The sequence below is a fragment of the Anarrhichthys ocellatus genome, unplaced genomic scaffold (assembly GCF_004355925.1).
Source record: "Anarrhichthys ocellatus isolate YVR2014 unplaced genomic scaffold, GSC_Weel_1.0 scaffold2, whole genome shotgun sequence".
Taxonomy (NCBI): domain Eukaryota; kingdom Metazoa; phylum Chordata; class Actinopteri; order Perciformes; family Anarhichadidae; genus Anarrhichthys; species Anarrhichthys ocellatus.
Window position 1 is genome coordinate 1,260,437 of NW_022280032.1, and position 17,410 is coordinate 1,277,846.

The following is a 17,410-nucleotide window of genomic DNA, read 5'->3' on the forward strand; positions in this document are numbered from 1 at the left end:
CACACACACACACACACAGTTGTGTTTTCAGGACTTTTGGGGACATCACATTGACTTACATTAATTTGCTGGAGACATACCCGAACCATAACCGTAACCACTACCAGCCTAATCCTCACCCTTACACCAATGTAGTGATTTATGTTATGGGCATGTGCAAAAAAAGCATGTCCACACAACTGATATATGTCTCCACAAGACTGGTGAAACACGGCCACACACACACACAGTTTATTTTATGGGTTTAACAGGTTTTCTTTTGTTTTTTTTGGTGGTCGTGACTCCAAAGGTACAACAGAATGTGGAAATTTCAAACACTTTTTTTCAGGGTTTTAAAGGGTTGGCAGACAGGCTCAGGTTTCCTCTCTTCTTACTGGCTGAAGGGCTGATGGATGTCTTTCATTGTCTCTGGATGGATGGATGGATGGATGGATAGGTAGATGGATGGATGGATAGGTAGATGGATGGATGGATAGGTGGATGGATGGATGGATGGATGGATAGATGGATAGGTAGATGGATGGATGGATGGATAGATGGATGATAGCTAGATGGGTGGATGGAGAGAGAATATGTGTATATGATTGAATGATGGAATATGTGGTTTTGAGCCTCACTTTTTAATATATTTTTATGCCAAAATCAATATTTCCGAATGATGGAAGAAAATGACGTAACTATTATAAGATACAAATGCAACTATAATAATAATGTAATAATACAAAATCCTTGCCAAAGGTTGTAGTCTTATTTCTCACAATACAAAATATTATTGACCAATAACATCCCCCCCCCCCCCCCCCCCCCCCCCCTCCGGCTGTGTGGAGGTGCTGCTGTCTGCAGGAGCTGCTGTGGACTTGGTGGCGGCGGAGGGGGGGCAGACCTCCCTCTTCCTGGCCTGCGAGGCGGGGGGGCTGGACTGTGTCCGGGTCCTGCTGAGTGCCGGAGCCGATCGCTCGCGTACCACCACAGTAAGTCTGCTGCTCATGAACTGCTTCAGATTTAAACATCAGGGAATTAAATGTGTTGACTTGGTGGAAAACATGTCACCCCCCCCCCCCATGAATAATAAAGGTCAGCTCTAGATTCTTGTTTCATGATTACATTTTGAGTTATGGCACAAATGTGTTGTTGTTTTTTATGTGTACAAATAGACCCAGGTGAGTTTAAATCTTTTGGATCTTTTGGCAGAAATGGAATATGATATTATGAAGTAAGTTTCCTGAAGATAAGAATTGTTCTTGTTACCTAAGAATGAGATGTTTATATCGACATACGTCTATGATCGGAATGACCAAACGCTGGCTGTGGTTCATTCGCGTATCGGCCACCGGAGTCCTTGTACGCGCTTCGGAAGAAGTTTCAGATGGTTGCAATCTGCAACCCCGCCGCTAGAAAGCGCCAATTCTGACACAAAATGTATATTTTGTTTAAGTGCCCGGGTGAAGTCCGATTGGTTTTGTTGCCGGTCTTCCAGACTGAAAAAAAAAACTTTTGAAATTGAAACGTTATGGATCTTTGTGCCATTTAATCAATCACTGTCCATCCTCCAGACATTTACTAATTTCCCCATATGTGTTCTACTCTGAGCAAATGTTAGGTTAAAAGAAATCCACTAAATGTGATTCTTTCACGTTAGTTCTTTGGCATTTCTCACCCAAGTGTTCCTACTGGGGGGGTTCGTTCGTTCTGATTGGTTCCAGCTAATTGATGTAGTCTGGGTCTCTATGGTAACCATAGGGGGCTTGTTAGTTGCCGTGGCAGCAGGCGATGAGAACCCTATATTTAGTTCCTGTACCTGCTTTTGTTCCGCATTCAGCCCGGCGTCCCTGCAGAGCCAGAGGAGCCGCCGACATCTCTGTAGCATATCTGACCTCTTCAGCACCGACGTATTTTTAGAAAATGTTGGCCGGCGTGTGTGTCGGGTCAAACGCAACGATTTAACGTGGAGGAGGTCTGATCCTGGGCAACAGAATACAGTCTGTACAGTCACAGCTCATTCATTATCTGTAATGTTAATTGTGTATATTTGAACAGATTTGAAAAAAACTAGAATACATTAAAAAGTAATCAGGTTTATTCAGGTTGCAGCTGATTTGCATTTTCAACCATTTTTTCTTTTCGTCGTCGTCGTCATCTTGTAGCAGAAAACACAACTTTTGTAAGAGCGGAGGCATAAAATGCATTCGGAACTGGGCCGAAAATGATTCTCTTGTTCTCGTCAAAGGATTTTGGGCATTTTTCAGTGAAATGAATCAGTCTGAACTGAAAAATTTTCGGCACACTAACCCGCCCCAGTTTCAACCTACATTAGTGGAACGTTTCCAACCTTTCTTGACTTTATTATTATTATTGAGTTATTGTGGGACGTTCATACCAGAGAGGCAGAAGAAGAAGCTAGACAAAGTTGCTCTGTGTTCTCAATCGCTGATGATTAAAAACGTCTCAGGTGCTCTCGGAAAACAGTGGAAAAGCTGGATAAATAGGTAAAACCAAATATTACAACAAGTTACAACGAGGAGGGACATATTTAAGTAAAAAGCCTTTATTATAGTCTATAAATCATTAAAACAGCCAACATATTTCGAACACCAAGGCATCGTCAGGGCATTTAACGATACTTGTTCTAATATTTACGAGAGCCTGGATTGCTCTTCTGTTCATCACATCAGTTCTACTTTAGTGATACAAAAGATATTTAAATAATAAACTCTAAATTGAAATCGATGGACCTCAGTTCAGAGAGTTTTGAGTTAAGTAACACGGGAATCACCTTCACGTCTCTGCAGGACGGCTGCACGGCTCTCCACGCGGCCGTGCGCTCCGGACACGTGGACACGCTGCGTCTCCTCCTCCGCCTCCCAACTCAGGGCGACCCCGCAGTGACCCCTGACCCCCCCGCCACCCTGGCGCTGCCCGCAGCCCTGCTGAACCAGGCCAACAGCGACGGCTGGACGGCTGCACACATGGCTGCTGCCCTCGGCCTCAAGGTGAGGGGGAGATGAATTAACTGACTACATATTAATGTAAAAACCACAGTTATGCACCGTGAGCTTTTCAGCCTCTTTCAGGTCTTTGTTTTGGCCTCATTTAATGATTCACGCTCTGATAATCCAACTGTACCTCCCAAGATTAATTAAAAGATAAATAGACTTATTATAACAAAGCCAGTGTTTCCCACATGTTGTTTTGTGAGACTGCAGGATGGTCACTCCCTCTGAATTTTTGTACATTTTAAAAGTCAAATGCATCAATCTGGTGCACTCTGAGGGGTTCATTATGAGGCTCGATCTATGAACTTTGTGCTCTAGTAAACTATTTTATCATAACACATTAGTGATTGATGACGAGGCAAAAAAAAGTCACATGCAAAAAGCATGGTAAACGAGACGGGACTTTAATAATAATTCACCCTCTGTACAGTTATGAGCGGATATATTAGCTCAAGAGACCAAAACCGTTATTCTGCACCAGGCTGTAAACGTGTTTATTGCTGCTGTTAAGTTTTGCATTTTAACATGGGGGTCTATGGGGATTGACTTGCTTTTGGAGCCTCAAGTGGCCGTTTGAGGAACTGCAGTTTTTTGCACTGCCACGCTGGCTTCACTTTTCAGCGACGGAGGTTGACGCTTTAGCAGCGGTCCTTCACCTTTGACCTTTCCAAACCAATCTCTGGCTGGTTGCTGCGAGGTGTGAAAATATTTCTGGCTCATTATGAAACTGTAGTGGTCCCACCAGGACCAGGTCTTTCTAGGTCTTTACCGGGAAACACTGAAGGCTCTAACATGTCAACATGTTATTATAAACGCAGCAAGACAAGAAAACAGCACCATGAGTGAGAAGAGGCCGTCAGAAAATGAAGCCTAGTATCGAATAATCAAGAGGTTGATATTTTCGACAACACTGCCCCCTACTGGCCACAAACGGTTAAGCAGCTTTAAATGTTTTTAATGTCATTAAGTCAGCCTCCTGCTTTCACTACTGATCTCCTGCTGGACTGCAGTCTATATTATGTTCAAATGTTTTTATGCACACCTATACACTTCCACTAATGTCCAGCCCCGCCATCAGTCCCCACGGCGTCAGGATAACGGGACGGCCGACCTTGATGGCTGCAACGCCAGCTCAAATGAACGCAGGAGACACCAGACGAGACTTCACCTGAGTGTCTGACATGAATATAAATGACGACCACCGCCCGCCGATCTCTGCGTTCATTAGCACTCGAGAGCTTCTGTTGCACAACTACTGCTGTATGTGGTCACACACACCCTGTACTGTCCAAAAAAAGCTTTTTGGTCTTGTGTTGTGCTCATGATATCTGTGTGTGTGTGTGTGTGTGTGTGTGTGTGTGTGTGTGTGTGTGTGTGTGTGTGTGTGTGTGTGTGTGTGTGTGTAGGAGTGTCTGGAGGTGCTGTGCAGCCACAGTGAACAGGACATCGAGAGGAGAGATAAGTGTAATCGCACTATTCATGACGTGGCCACTGATGACTGCAAAGATCTACTTGAAAACCTCCGTGAGTGGCCTCTCCTTCTGTGTGTGTGTGTGTGTGTTTGCTCGTTAGTTTTATGCCTTAAAGAAGAATTCTGCTTCCTAAACACCAATCTAATTTGATTATTTGAGCTATAATTCTTATTTTTGACAATATACTTTGGCAATATGACAATATACAATCATCTTTTGGGATTATTTAAAGACAACATGCTTTTCAAAGCCTGCTCGTGGGTTTTAGGGTTCACTGGTCCCTCTCTGCTCTCCTCCAGACTCGTACCGGGTCCTGGTGCGTCTCCAGTGTTCCGGTGGAGGAGGAGCGGGCTCCATGTGTCCCGTGGAGGCCCTGGAGGAGGAGGCCAACGGCGTCACCAGCAGCCGGTCGGCGCTGGGCCGCGTGTCGGTCGACCGGTCGACGCGCTGGTGTCAGCTGAGCTCCGCCCTCGGCCTCGCCTTCGCCTCCTACCTCCAGACCGTCTGTGGGGAGTCTCAGACGGCCGGGAAAGAGGCGCAGCGCCCACTGCTCGGCCTCAGTCCCGCCAGTATCACCTCCATCCTTATAGGTGAGTCTTTATGTACCCACCCCCTTTATATAACTCCTCTTTTCTCCTCTACATCCTCCGTCCTTCTCCTTTCCTTTCTCGCTTCTTTCCATTCCTTTTCATCACACCTTCCCCTCTCTTGCAGCCCCTCCCTTCCTCTCTACCTCCTTCCCTCCTCATCTTTCTTCTCCTTCCACCTTGAGTGATCGTGTTTGTTCGGCTGACGGCCTGTTTTTTTTCTTCTTCTTCTGAACCGATGAATAATTAATGTGTTGGAACACGTGTGGAGTGCATGTGTTGCATGTGTTGTCTGTGTGTTTATTTCTGGTGATGAGATGTCATCAGTGTGTGGTTTGGTGAGGCTGGTTTAAAGGGTTAAAGTTACACGTGTGTCTGTGTGTGTGTGTGTGTGTGTGTTCTAGTGCAGGTCTGTCTGAGTCACAGACTGACAAAAGAGGAAATCGATGTGCTCGGCGAGGACTTCTTCTTCGTTACACCTCAGTGTCACGTTTACTGTCTTTTCCACACAACATGTAACAGACTGGTGTGTGTGTGTGTGTGTGTGTGTGTGTGTGTGTGTGTTTTGGGTATGGTGGTGATGATGGTGATGATGGTGATGATGATGATGATGATGATGAAAGAAAGCAGCAGCAGCAGAGGAGGGATGCATAATGGATGAGATGGAAGGGGGGGGTAGGAAATGTCAGTCTTGTGTGTCAAACTGCAGACGCTCTTTGGTGTCTTTGTGTCTGCAGGTGTGTCTCATTCCACTTCTATGTGTCGATTCATGCAGTTTGGTTGCAGCCTCTTGAGAGTTGTGACTCGTTGAGCTGGTGCTCAACCAAACTATTCAGTTCATCGATCAGTCGATCAGCAACAGATTTGATGTCCAGCTTTGTTTATTTTATATCACTCAGTTAAGATTCTTAACAGGAATGTCCCGACCGAGAAAGCAGCTTCACAGAGAACATACTCCAGTTAAATTATGAGTTCATTAGTTGAGCAGTCGATCCATTTTGAATCAAAGTCAGAAGCAAAAATGCCAAAACTTCCCTGTGGATGTGCAATGATTGGTCCATTAGTCTGTAGGTCAGCTGTGATCATCAATACATCATTTAGGATGCTTTTATCAAGCAGGAATTCTAAACATCTGATTTGTTTCAGTGCAGATCAAACAATGAGTCAAATAATCAGCAGATTAATCAATAATAAAAGAAAACTCACTGATAGTCGTTGCAGCTCTGCTTCACTGGTCCCATCTTTCATAATGAGAATATTTACAGTTTTATATGATGGTATGACTTAAAAATAATTCATATCATGATTATTTATTTTTAGTGAACATCCTTTTGCAGGTATATTTGTTTCTAATTTCCGAGTCAAAACATACCAATTAACAGGACTTATCTTTAGAGAATGTGAGATGTGAACATGACCAGAATATAATGACACACACTTCCTCATTCTAGTGAGATACAGTAGGTAGAACAAAACAAAGCAACCCATCAGATTTGAATCCAGGTGCATCTGTTTCGTTAAAGACAATGTTTGACATCATGAAGGAGGAAACAATAAACACACACAGCTCCAATCTCTCCAGCATCTTATGGTTTTTCTCAAACTGTATTCTGTGGTTTCATACTGGTTTGGTTCTCTGTTATCTGGGTTTGCTATTATAAGAATAAGAAAACCCGCTCAACTCTCCTAAAGAAGACATTTTAATTGCTAAATCTCCTCTCATGATGCATCACGTTACACATCCTCTAATGAGCCCCAGTGAGAGAAGCCGTCCTGCTTCTCCTGCTTCTTACATCAGAGAAGGAAAAGCAGAATATTCTGTTTGTTTACGTTGTTGTACATTCTGTGCTTTAGGTAGAAAGCCTTTTATACCTGTGTATTTCTTGTTTGTTATTATTGTTTTGTTATAGTTTGTTTCACACCTTTGTGTTTGTGATGACGTCTCACTGTCCGTCTCTGCTGTCCTCCTCCAGGAGACACCGAGTGGTTGCCAGATCAGGAGCTGCCTCTGTCCCCCTGGGACCTGGTCCGAAAGCCTCTGAGCCAGAGCATCACCCTCCGCCTCAAAGGTACAAACCTGACAAACCAGAGTCTGCTGTTCGCTCAGAAAACCAGAATCAGAACAAATGTGTTGCATGAAAGAGCCTCAGAAATCAGGTTGAGTGCATGTGCAGCGTGGGCAGCGATGTACCAGGACGTGAGTCACAGCGCCGGGAGGGAACATGTAGGCCAGGACATTTTTATAGAATAAGTATTTTTGACTGATTAATAATCAGCCTGAATCTCAATCAATAAATGATCGTAATTAATCGAAATAGTTAATCTGTTGGTCCGAGGTCACATAGAGCAGGTCAGGGTCTACCTTTCTTCATCCACACAGAAACATAAACGATTTAAAGCTGAAAGAGCTGCATGTACAGTATATGAATGTATGTTGATGATAAAATAGATCCATGCTCCAGATGAAGCACATGCAACACACACCGTTTTGTTGCTCTTCAAGTATAAAACATAATGACAGACGGTTGTGGTGCCACATTTTGGGCATTTCTCGTGGCTGCGACAGGATGCACAAGGACACCGGGTGGGATTCCATGTTAGAATCTTCAGCTCGCCATCTTGTTTATTTACAACCATAAGTGACACGAAAGAGTGACGCTGAGTACAACCGAACGCTGAATTGGATTTTTTTAGGCGACCAAAAATGTTAGAATTATCTTTCATGAACTGAGAACACACTGTGAAAGAGCCCCCTGCTGGACATTAGAGAGAATGCAGGTTGAAGACACTTCCTCATTGGCTTCTCTTTTTAGAACCGAAAGTTTCCGCCGGCTACGTCCACTTCTCAGTCTATGGTGGATTTAGGAGTTGTTGACTTACAACAACCTGCACAGCAGCACATTTTTCATGGATGTAGCTCGATTGTTAGCTACGTATAAAGAAGACTTCCCAATTCTTAATCCGGCCTACAAAGCTCTGGTTGGACAACTGTCTCTCCAACCGGGCAAAACTTTACTTTTTTAATCTTTTAAGAATGATCTGTTCAAATGATTTGATGGTGTTCAGATCTGTCGGTGAAGGAATGTTGAAGCCAGCGGTATCCAAATGATCTTTTCTTAGTTTTAACACCATTTTTGAAAGACCCAACTGGGACCAGTAAAGAGCTCGGAACCCGGTCAGCTCCTCAGACACCGCTGTAGATGATTATAGATGAGTCACAGCGGCAGACCGTTACGCTCCACAGATTATTGGAATAATCTTTGTTACTGTCTGCTGCTTTATCCAGTGAACGTCACGTCTCGGTGAGTCAGGAGGAAAAAGACGGATAAAATTCCGGCACCATGAAAATCCGGCTGAGCAGCAGCCAAACTCTCCTCTCACTCGTTCATCAATCCTTCTTCTGCACCTTCCTCCGTCTCCTCCTTCATCTCCATTGTACTCGTTTTCTTCCCGTCTTTTCGGAAGACGTCTCGTTAAGTGAAGCGGTTGGTGGAGTCCTGACTAAGACGTCCGTATCGACCCGTCCGTCCAACTCCTTCAGATTAGCGCTGCACTCTGACTACTAGTCCATCTATAACAAATTCCTAACTTTTCCACGTTCAGCTGACCTGCTGTGCACTTAATAAAAGACTCTCTAGACTAATATGACAGTTAATTAGAGGTGTATATGAATACCGTCTCCATTTCCCCTCTAATTAGTACTTAATTACTTTAAATAGTTCTTTCCAGGCGACATCCTATGAATATCGTGTTACATAGTTGTCTCGTAGTTGTTCCCAGGAAGATGGAGACAAAGAGGAAACATCAGGGTGCAATAATGTTTTTTTTGGGTGTGATCAACACTGATAGAATAGATATCTCACACATACACTTAGATCGATGCAGAGTGCACTTTATTTTAGCTTTTGGGCTGAAGGAGCTTCATCAGAGCACACATGGTTCAGCTGGAAGATGGTGGTGAAGAAACAAACAAATCACAGAATGTATAACTGTTTCAGAATTCTGTCTCCAGTTTCTCCACAATTAGTAAAAGAAATGGTGAGTTGGTCCCAGAAAACTAATCAAACATTCCCATTAAATGTGAAAAGATGGACTAGTAGTCAGAGTGCTGTGCTTATCTGGAAGAGTTGACGTGCGTTCCAGTGGGAAATAGAGCAGATCCTGACAAGCTGACTCAATTTCAAGACTTAGCTTTAAAGTTCAGTATCTTGGACACGTTGTTATGAATCCCACTGCTCTTCTTGGCAAGACCCGCCCTGTGCAGCATTGAAGCGCAGGGATTGGCCGGGCCTTCCGTGCACGCTGAGGTCCCGGTGACCTGATTCGTTCGGGTCCTACGCCCCGGACCGATCAGCTCTCCTGACTCTCAGCTATCGTTAATGACTAACCTGAAGCAGCTACGCGGGGCGGCTCTGTCCAAGACGAGCAGTGGGATTCATAATAATAACGCTTCTTGGACTCCTCCACACGCAGACGGGAGGATCCGGGGGATCGAAGTTATACCGTATTCTTGCAACAAACATTATTTGCATTTGAAACAAGTGAACACAACACATTGTTCATTACACATTACCAGGAAGGTTTGAAATAAGATTTTGAAGCAGTAATTAGTTACTCGACATCTCAAATTAATGTTTACCGGTGTTTAAAGAATTTTAAAAAAGCTTTCAAAATGAATGTTCAGAAATAATTATGTGACAATCTGAAGAAAACCATTTAATGAGAATCTTTGGTGAGAGATGAGGAAGCAGATTAACACCTGTCACTGATAGAGAAGCATTACGAGCTGTGAAGTGACAGATTTATGACTTCATCTCAAGCTGAAGATCACCTGAGGACAAACAGCTGTTCAACCTCTGGAGTTTAAAGGGCACCTTGAGCTCTGCAGCTGTGTGATGTCACGGAGGAGTCGGCGCTCGCGGTTGTTCGCTGACACTGAGCATGTAAACCAGAGCGGGTTTGAGGATTTATTGTGTGTGTGTGCATGTGTGTGTGTGTGTGTGTTTTTGACAGGCCTGTCTGAGTCGTGTCTCGATGAGTTGGCTCTGGAACACCTCTTCCCGCTGCCGCTGCTGCACAACTACGTCCGCCTGGTACGAAAAACACACAACAAAGGAGTGCTGCGAGGGATTGAGGGGATTAGATGAGTAAGACGTCAAAAAATAGATATGGGGGGGGGGGGGGGGGGGGCAGCGAGAGGGGGGGGGAGAAAGCATGAGGGGGAGAGGGAGGGAGAGAGGGAGAGGGAGGGAGAGAGAGAGAGACTGGGAGACGAAGTGATGGTGGGATGAAAGCAAAGTGAGGATTGAAGCTCCACAGCTGCAGCGCCCCCTGCTGGCCGTGTCGAGGTGAAGCAGCGAGAGCTGAGTGGAAATCAAGATAACAGATTTACATTTTTACAAGAGCAATAAAACAGTCGATGATGGAAACATCAAAGAGAAACAGGAACAGGAGCATCTCGTGGCTCAGATTCAAAGCTTTGAGTCTTCTTCACGACTGGTTTATTGTTGTGACAGTAAGCTGACGCTTTAATCCTCAGAGAGTCTCCACACAGAGACGTATGTTTCACGGCTTAGATCATCGCCATGCAACCGATTTCTTATGGAAGTTTGGGCTGCAACAGTTCTATTATTAATAAATCAATGTTTTATTCCCAGTTAATCAATTTTATTTACAATAATATAATAAAAGGAAGGACATTCAACACATTTATTCTTATTGATTTCAACTAATCGTTAAATTAACTGAGAGTAAGTTAGTAAAGCTGTTTTAGTACATAGTATTTTAGTACATATGTAGAGTATAATTTATTCTCTTCTTAATACAGCAGCTCTTTATTCATCCGCTCGTTCGTGATCGCGTTACATTTTATTTCAGGTGTTTAGTTTATGCTTTAAGTCGGTGGTTCACAGACTAAGTTATCCGTTCCTCTGGGAACAAAGTCCTTCATTTGATTGTCAACACAAAATAGTTGAAAAGTGTAAGTTTGACAAAATAAAAAATCTCATTTATGTTTTTCTTCTTTTGGTGGCGAGTGATTCAGCATATTAAATGAGCTAATCTTTGTTTTAATTGGATCAAGTTATTGGAGATGTTTGGATCTTTACTCTACTAATAGTACAATACTAATATATAAGTGCAGCCTGATCTTCATCCGACACTCTTTCTCTGTCACTCTCTCTCTCTCTCTCTCTTTCTCTCTCTCTCTCTGTCTCTCTCTGTTTCTCTCTCTCTTTCTCTCTCTCCCTCTCTTTCTCTGTCGCTCTCTCTCTGTCTCTCTCTGTCTCTCTGTTTCTCTCTGTTTCTCCTCTCTCTCTCTCTCTTTCTCTCTCTCTCTCTGTCTCTCTCTGTTTCTCTCTCTCTTTCTCTCTCTCCCTCTCTTTCTCTGTCGATCTCTCTCTCTCTCTTTCTCTGTCTCTCTCTGTTTCTCTCTCTCTCTCTCTCTCTCTCTCTTTCTCTGTCTCTCTCTGTTTCTCTCTCTCTCTCTCTCTCTCTCTCTCTCTCTCCGTCCAGGTGGAGCAGTACGGGAACCTCATCTTTCATGGGCTCGAGGGCAGCTGTCAGGAATACATCGCCAACCTGGTCGCTCGCTGTATCAAAGTACGTCCGGCAGTTTCACAAAGCGCTGATACGAGAAGCTACAGAGCGTTAGGTGCAACGTTTAACAGGATTATTCAAACTGTGAGCTCCACCGGCTCACAGGCCTGACGCTGCACCATTGCAACACCACATTTTACTTTAGTTATTTGGTCAAAATGATGATCATGATTATTTGTTGCTCTCACTCCGATCTTGTCGTACTAGAGTAGTGTGTTTATCTAATCCGGGGAAGTCAGGCTTCATTTTGATGTCTTGAGTGAAGGAGAGAGCTGACTAACTCACTTAAAGTGAGATTGTTTTAATGTTTTAGGTTTAGGAAACATCCATTAGCCCCTCCCCCTCCTGTTTTAAAGAGAAGTTAAATGTGACTCTGTTGCACAGTGTGATGCAATGAAACAGAAATAAGATGCAAACAGTAAAACCAGCATAACATCTCAGCACAGCATGATGAAACACACTGCAGGTCCAGTGTGGCTTCAATGCATCTACAGGTCAGAGATGGTTCGTACAGTACAACTTCATGACATACTGTTAGAGTCACAGCAGTGCTCAGTCTGTAGTCTGGTGAATATTAATGCTTTAAAAAATGAAACTAATGTTTCAAGGTTGTACATTTATTTACAATGACTTCTTATAAACGACAGCTTGTTGGCCTTCTGATGACTGTTTGATTAATCTGTAGGAATTCAGTTCTTTTGTCTCCATGTCGTCTGTTAAGTACTGTCTACATGCATACATGTATACGAATACAAGTAGACATGTCTACAGGTCTACAAGTAGACATGAATACATGTTTATATACTGATGTACTACGACATTTGAAAACATAAAGAATGGAACAATGGAAGCAGATTGTTCTCTCTCTGATAGCACGGTGTGGATGGAGAAGCCCTCTCTGCTCGTTCACATTCTCCTCTCGCTGCTTCTCCCGGCACAGAGTAGTAGATTCTCTTTGTTTCCATGACAACGTGCTCCCTTCTTACCTCTCTGTCTCTCTCTCTCTCTCTCTCTCTCTGTCTTTCTCTCTGTCTCTCTCGTCTCCACCAGTCCAAGCAAGAGATGGGGGGGCTCGGCTGTGACGTGGTGAGGGTGGAAGTGGAGGAGAGCCTGACCAAAGAGCAGCTGCTGGAGACTTTCATCAGCTGTGGTAGGGGGACACACACACACACATACACACACACATAATATACATATATACAATGAGGTTTTTCTATATTATGACTTTTTTCACATTTTGATGACATGCTACACAATTATAAATTTCTCTTCACATTAAAGGGTTAATCAGACTTAGGTGGTCATTAGAATAAGTATGAATACGTGCAGCATCATGTTTATTTGTATCAGTACGTTTTAGAGAAGCAGAACAGTGAAACAAAATCCCCGTGAAGGTACCTTCACGGGGATTATTAGGGACTTCACCATTAGTTGTCATTAGAAATCTCATTGTTCTCTCCCCGTCTCAGGTTTCCTGGTTCCGGCGGTGGGCTCGGGTGTGCCAGGCGGTCCCCCTGGTCCCTGTGTGGTGGTGTTGCTGGAGGGACTGGAGAAGGCTTCATCCCTAACAGGCCTGCTGGGAGACCTCTGCCCCAGTCTGGACAACAGGAGCTCTTCTTCACCGCTGGTCCTCAGCACCGGTACGACTCGCTGCAGCCGGGCTAGTTCAAAGCCTCACTGTGCAGTAATCATAGCATTATAGTCTCAATGTTTACTACTAGAGACTTATGTTGTGTCATTATGTTTTTATTCTTTATTTGAGAGCAACGTTAAAATATTAAAACCTGATTTATTTGTGGAGGAGAAGAGACACAACATTGCAGCTTTAATATCACCCAAAACCTCAACATCCAATCACATTTATTCTGCTTTAAATACAATTCATGTTGCCATATTCTACCAAAGATAAAGTTCTGTATTATGTCCTGCTAAACCTTTCACATGTGGGTCGTCATGTTTACGCAGATTCTATCCAGGATTAGAATCTGATATTAACATTTTAATATTTAAAATAAAACCGCAGAATAACAATAACGCGAAAAAAAGTTTAACAAATATACAGAAAGTGTGCTTAGTAGTGAGATAAACTGCCCCTCTGTAAAACTGTGTGTGAGCGTCATCTTATAATAAATGTTTGACTAAATAATGGAAGATGAATCCACTTTCTGTCCCTCAGGTCCCCACCGCTTTCACGAAGGCAGCTTCCTGATTGCGACGCTGACTAAGCCCCGCCTGCAGGGCTCGGAGCTCCGCCTCCAGCAGCATTTCCGCTGGGTGACGCTGCGCTGGGACCAGGAGCCGCTGCACGGCCTGCTGGGAAGACACCTCCGCAGAAAGCTGCTCCATAAGGTCGGTGCGAGGTTTAGTCCCAGCTGCAGACGACGTGTATATACATGTAAATATATACATGGAGAAAAAACAACTTGTATCCCTTCCTCTACCTCCTCCAGATGGGCACTGGAGTCTGGTCGCCTGCTGGCGTCATGGAGCGGTGTGTGTTGTGGGTGAACCAGGTGTGGCAGCAGCTCAACGCCTGTCTGTCCCGTCTGGGGACCCACGAGGCTTTGCTGGGCCCGCAGCTCTTCCTGTCCTGCCCCGTGGTCCCGAACAACACACAGGCAGTCGTCAGGTGTGTGTATATGTTAGTGTGTGTGTGTGTGTGTTTGTATATGTTACTGTGTGTGTGTGTTTGTGATATATCAAATTGCACGTTTCCCACTTAATAAAGCAACCAGGTTTTGTTTAGAAGCTGTGTTAGCAGACACAGGCTAGAAGCTGTGTTGGTTAGGTCCAATTTGCAGACAAGCCTGCATATTTTTATGACACATTTTATCAGGACATTTTTATGACTTTTTTATGACTTTCGACATACTATACTGTGACTTTTTAATGACTTTTTTATGACTTTTTGGTGACTTTTTCTGACATACTATTTTCTGGTATTTGTTGTGACATTTTCGATCACATCCAGCCTGACTCTGAGGTTAATGTGTATCTGTGCGTTTACAGGTGGCTGTCTCGGCTCTGGAACGCCGTGGTCGTCCCCCGCGTAGAAGAAGCCATCATCTCGCGGGTAACAGCCAAGCGCTGCTGCTCCTCCTCCCTCTCTAGCACCTCCTCCTCTTCCTCATCACAGCGATCGTCTCCTAGCAGCTGTGGCTTGACCGCCGGGCAGCAGGCCGTGGTGAAGGCCGCTCTCAGCATCCTGGTCAACAAGGCTGTTCTCCAAGGCTGCCCGCTGCCTCGACACGGTGCGTGTTCTCATCACACGTGATGAAGACGGTTCCTCCTACTGGAGAATAGAAAAGAAAATGTACAACATAAAACGATACTGATGTGTATTTTTCTTTCCTCATCATCTCCTGCAGAGATCGACAGGTATCTGCTGGAGTTTCGGGGCGGGACCTTCCCTCTGTCGGCCATCGGCTGCTATAAAGCAAGTGGCAACGGAGGAGGTAGAAAGGGGCGGGACAGCGGCAAGTTGAGACGATCCAACACCAGTCCTCGGAAGAAGGGAAGCCCCGCCTTGAGCTGGAGCTCAGGCGGTTCCTTTAGAGAGGGTAAGAAGGCTGCTCTGCTAGAGCATCGGTGGGTTACCTTCAGGGGTTTGGGTCCTCTGAATGACCAGGAAGCTGTGCCCTGCAGATAATTGAAGTAAAAGACACGGTGTGTAAGGAACAACTGCAGTGTAAGAAGCATTAACATGAACATGATGTAACGTTTCACTTCAAGACATAATGAATAACAGCTGGTACCAGGTGAATAGAAACATCTAAATCCATATAAGTTAGATTTCAGAGTCATAAACAAAGTGCAGTTAAATCCTGGATTTCATTATTTACATCCTGCAACTTTCCAAGACAACATGTGATAATTCCTGACTTTACAGGACCGCCTGAACGCACCATTAATAAAACAAGGGTGCATTCTTCAGCTGCGTTCAGGTTCTTTAAAGGGGACAGACTACATGTAGAAATGTGGATTTCTGAGGGTCCTGTGCTGTATCCACCAGTGGGCGTTGTTTGACAGGCTTCACAGCGTCCCTCTTACTCAGGTTAATGCACAGATTCCTGGAGTGTAAAATATGTGATTGTGGTTTAAGTGAACTGACCCTTTTTTTAAAGTCACGTTTGTTCACATGTGTTTGCAGGTTCACTGTCCAGCACTGACGTCAGCTTCATCAACAACGGCGACGCCCAGAGGTGTGTGTTCCGTTAGCGATCGTTAGCATGTTGAGATGCTACACGTCTGTGTTTTGAAAAACTAAAATAAGACTTTCACTGTTCGTAGGGAGCCTGCAGGTCTGTCTGTGTTCTCTGACGACGAGACAGATTTAATCAGAGAGCTGCAGACTTTGTGCTCCAGCAAGTCAGAGCCGGACATCAGCAAGGTACTGTCTGTCTGTCTGTCTGTCTGTCTGTGTCTCTCTCTCTCTCTCTCTCTCTCTCTCTCTCTGACAGCAGGTCTGTGTGTAATTCACTCTTTTAATCTGCAAAGATCTGCTCTTTTCCATATCTTTTATAAACCTTCATTAAAGTGTGTATTTGTTTGTTTTTTAATAATAATAATAATGATGTCCATGTAGCATAAAAGCAGTTTAAATTCAGTGTTTTATTTAATGTAAAGTGCAAACAAAGGACTGAGCATTAATCCTTTGTAATATCCTGAATGTAATGACGGACTAATACATACAGATGTAGCTCTGACTACCGCTGTGCGTCTCTGTCATCCAGCTCGATACAAAATAAAAGTCTTTGCAAAACAGTTCAGAAGCCACTCGGGTCTTAATGACGCTGCCGTCGATGCTTTTAGGTCACATGTTTTGTTCGTGGGACTTAAATTCATCGCTGTCACTCTTCCACATATAGAGACCATGTGTGTGTGTGGGGCTCTTCACCTGCATGGTGGTGACACTATCTTTAAGTAGCTCCTGTGTGAGGACTTCAGACGTATTTATCTGGTTGATTTGGGCCTTTGAGTCTTGAAATGTACAGTTTCTTTAAAAAAAAAAAGTTCTTTAAAATCTGATGATTTAGTATTTCATTCGTCTGAGATTAGAGTTTAGTGTCTAAAGATGACTTCAATGCTGTTTAAGAGGCGTTCTGATGAAAGACAATTGTTGAGCAATGCAAACGACAACATGATCTCTTAACAGCTTTGTTTCTAAATTATTGGTTATCAGTTTTAATCCCCTAAATCTCCGACCTGCATGACTCTGATGACACCGGCTCACCACCATCCCACCGTGTAATTTAAATGATGTCAGTCCTCACCTGTCGAACACTCACAGGAGGCTCCTCTTAACGTTGGCAGATCTCTCAGACCAAAGACCACCTGATCCTGTTCTCCAGCTCTCCCAGTGAGGGGACGCCCCCGCACACGGCCGAGCAGGAAACCGCCGTCCAGCAGCGACTGCAGACGGTGAGACAAAAACAAAAAACATGTACATCAATGATTGACAGCTCAGCGTGGACATGAATAGCTGCTGCTGTGTTTAATCTGTGTGCATGTTGTCCCACAGATTCAAGTCATTGTTTGAATGTATTGAATGTGTGCGATTGTTTTTATACAACACTTAATCATGTGTCTTGTGTGTTTCGGTGTCACCTCACACATAATTGACCCGTCCAGGACTGAAATACGTCATTGTTGCAGCTTCGTAGGTTGTACTTTACAGAGACGTCTTTGAGCTCATTGTTTTGGTGCTGCAGCAAACTGACGCTATAATTCAGCTTGTTACTAATGAGGTAGTTGAATTTAT

General features: G+C 44.1%; 1 protein-coding gene across 1 annotated transcript in view; it reads left to right on the forward strand.

The window, feature by feature from the left end:
• The window catches only part of cttnbp2 (cortactin binding protein 2), a 59,044-nt gene that overhangs the window by 39,070 nt on the left and 2,564 nt on the right, over window positions 1-17,410 (forward strand). Inside the window, exons 5-20 of the mRNA XM_031857033.1 lie at window positions 822-971; window positions 2,790-2,990; window positions 4,400-4,517; window positions 4,765-5,055; window positions 7,026-7,121; window positions 10,066-10,145; window positions 11,566-11,652; window positions 12,700-12,799; window positions 13,119-13,289; window positions 13,826-13,998; window positions 14,100-14,278; window positions 14,659-14,900; window positions 15,018-15,209; window positions 15,800-15,851; window positions 15,940-16,039; window positions 16,963-17,070. Of these exons, the coding sequence (XP_031712893.1) occupies window positions 822-971; window positions 2,790-2,990; window positions 4,400-4,517; window positions 4,765-5,055; window positions 7,026-7,121; window positions 10,066-10,145; window positions 11,566-11,652; window positions 12,700-12,799; window positions 13,119-13,289; window positions 13,826-13,998; window positions 14,100-14,278; window positions 14,659-14,900; window positions 15,018-15,209; window positions 15,800-15,851; window positions 15,940-16,039; window positions 16,963-17,070 (2,340 nt within the window). The remainder of the gene's footprint in view (window positions 1-821; window positions 972-2,789; window positions 2,991-4,399; window positions 4,518-4,764; window positions 5,056-7,025; window positions 7,122-10,065; window positions 10,146-11,565; window positions 11,653-12,699; window positions 12,800-13,118; window positions 13,290-13,825; window positions 13,999-14,099; window positions 14,279-14,658; window positions 14,901-15,017; window positions 15,210-15,799; window positions 15,852-15,939; window positions 16,040-16,962; window positions 17,071-17,410) is intronic.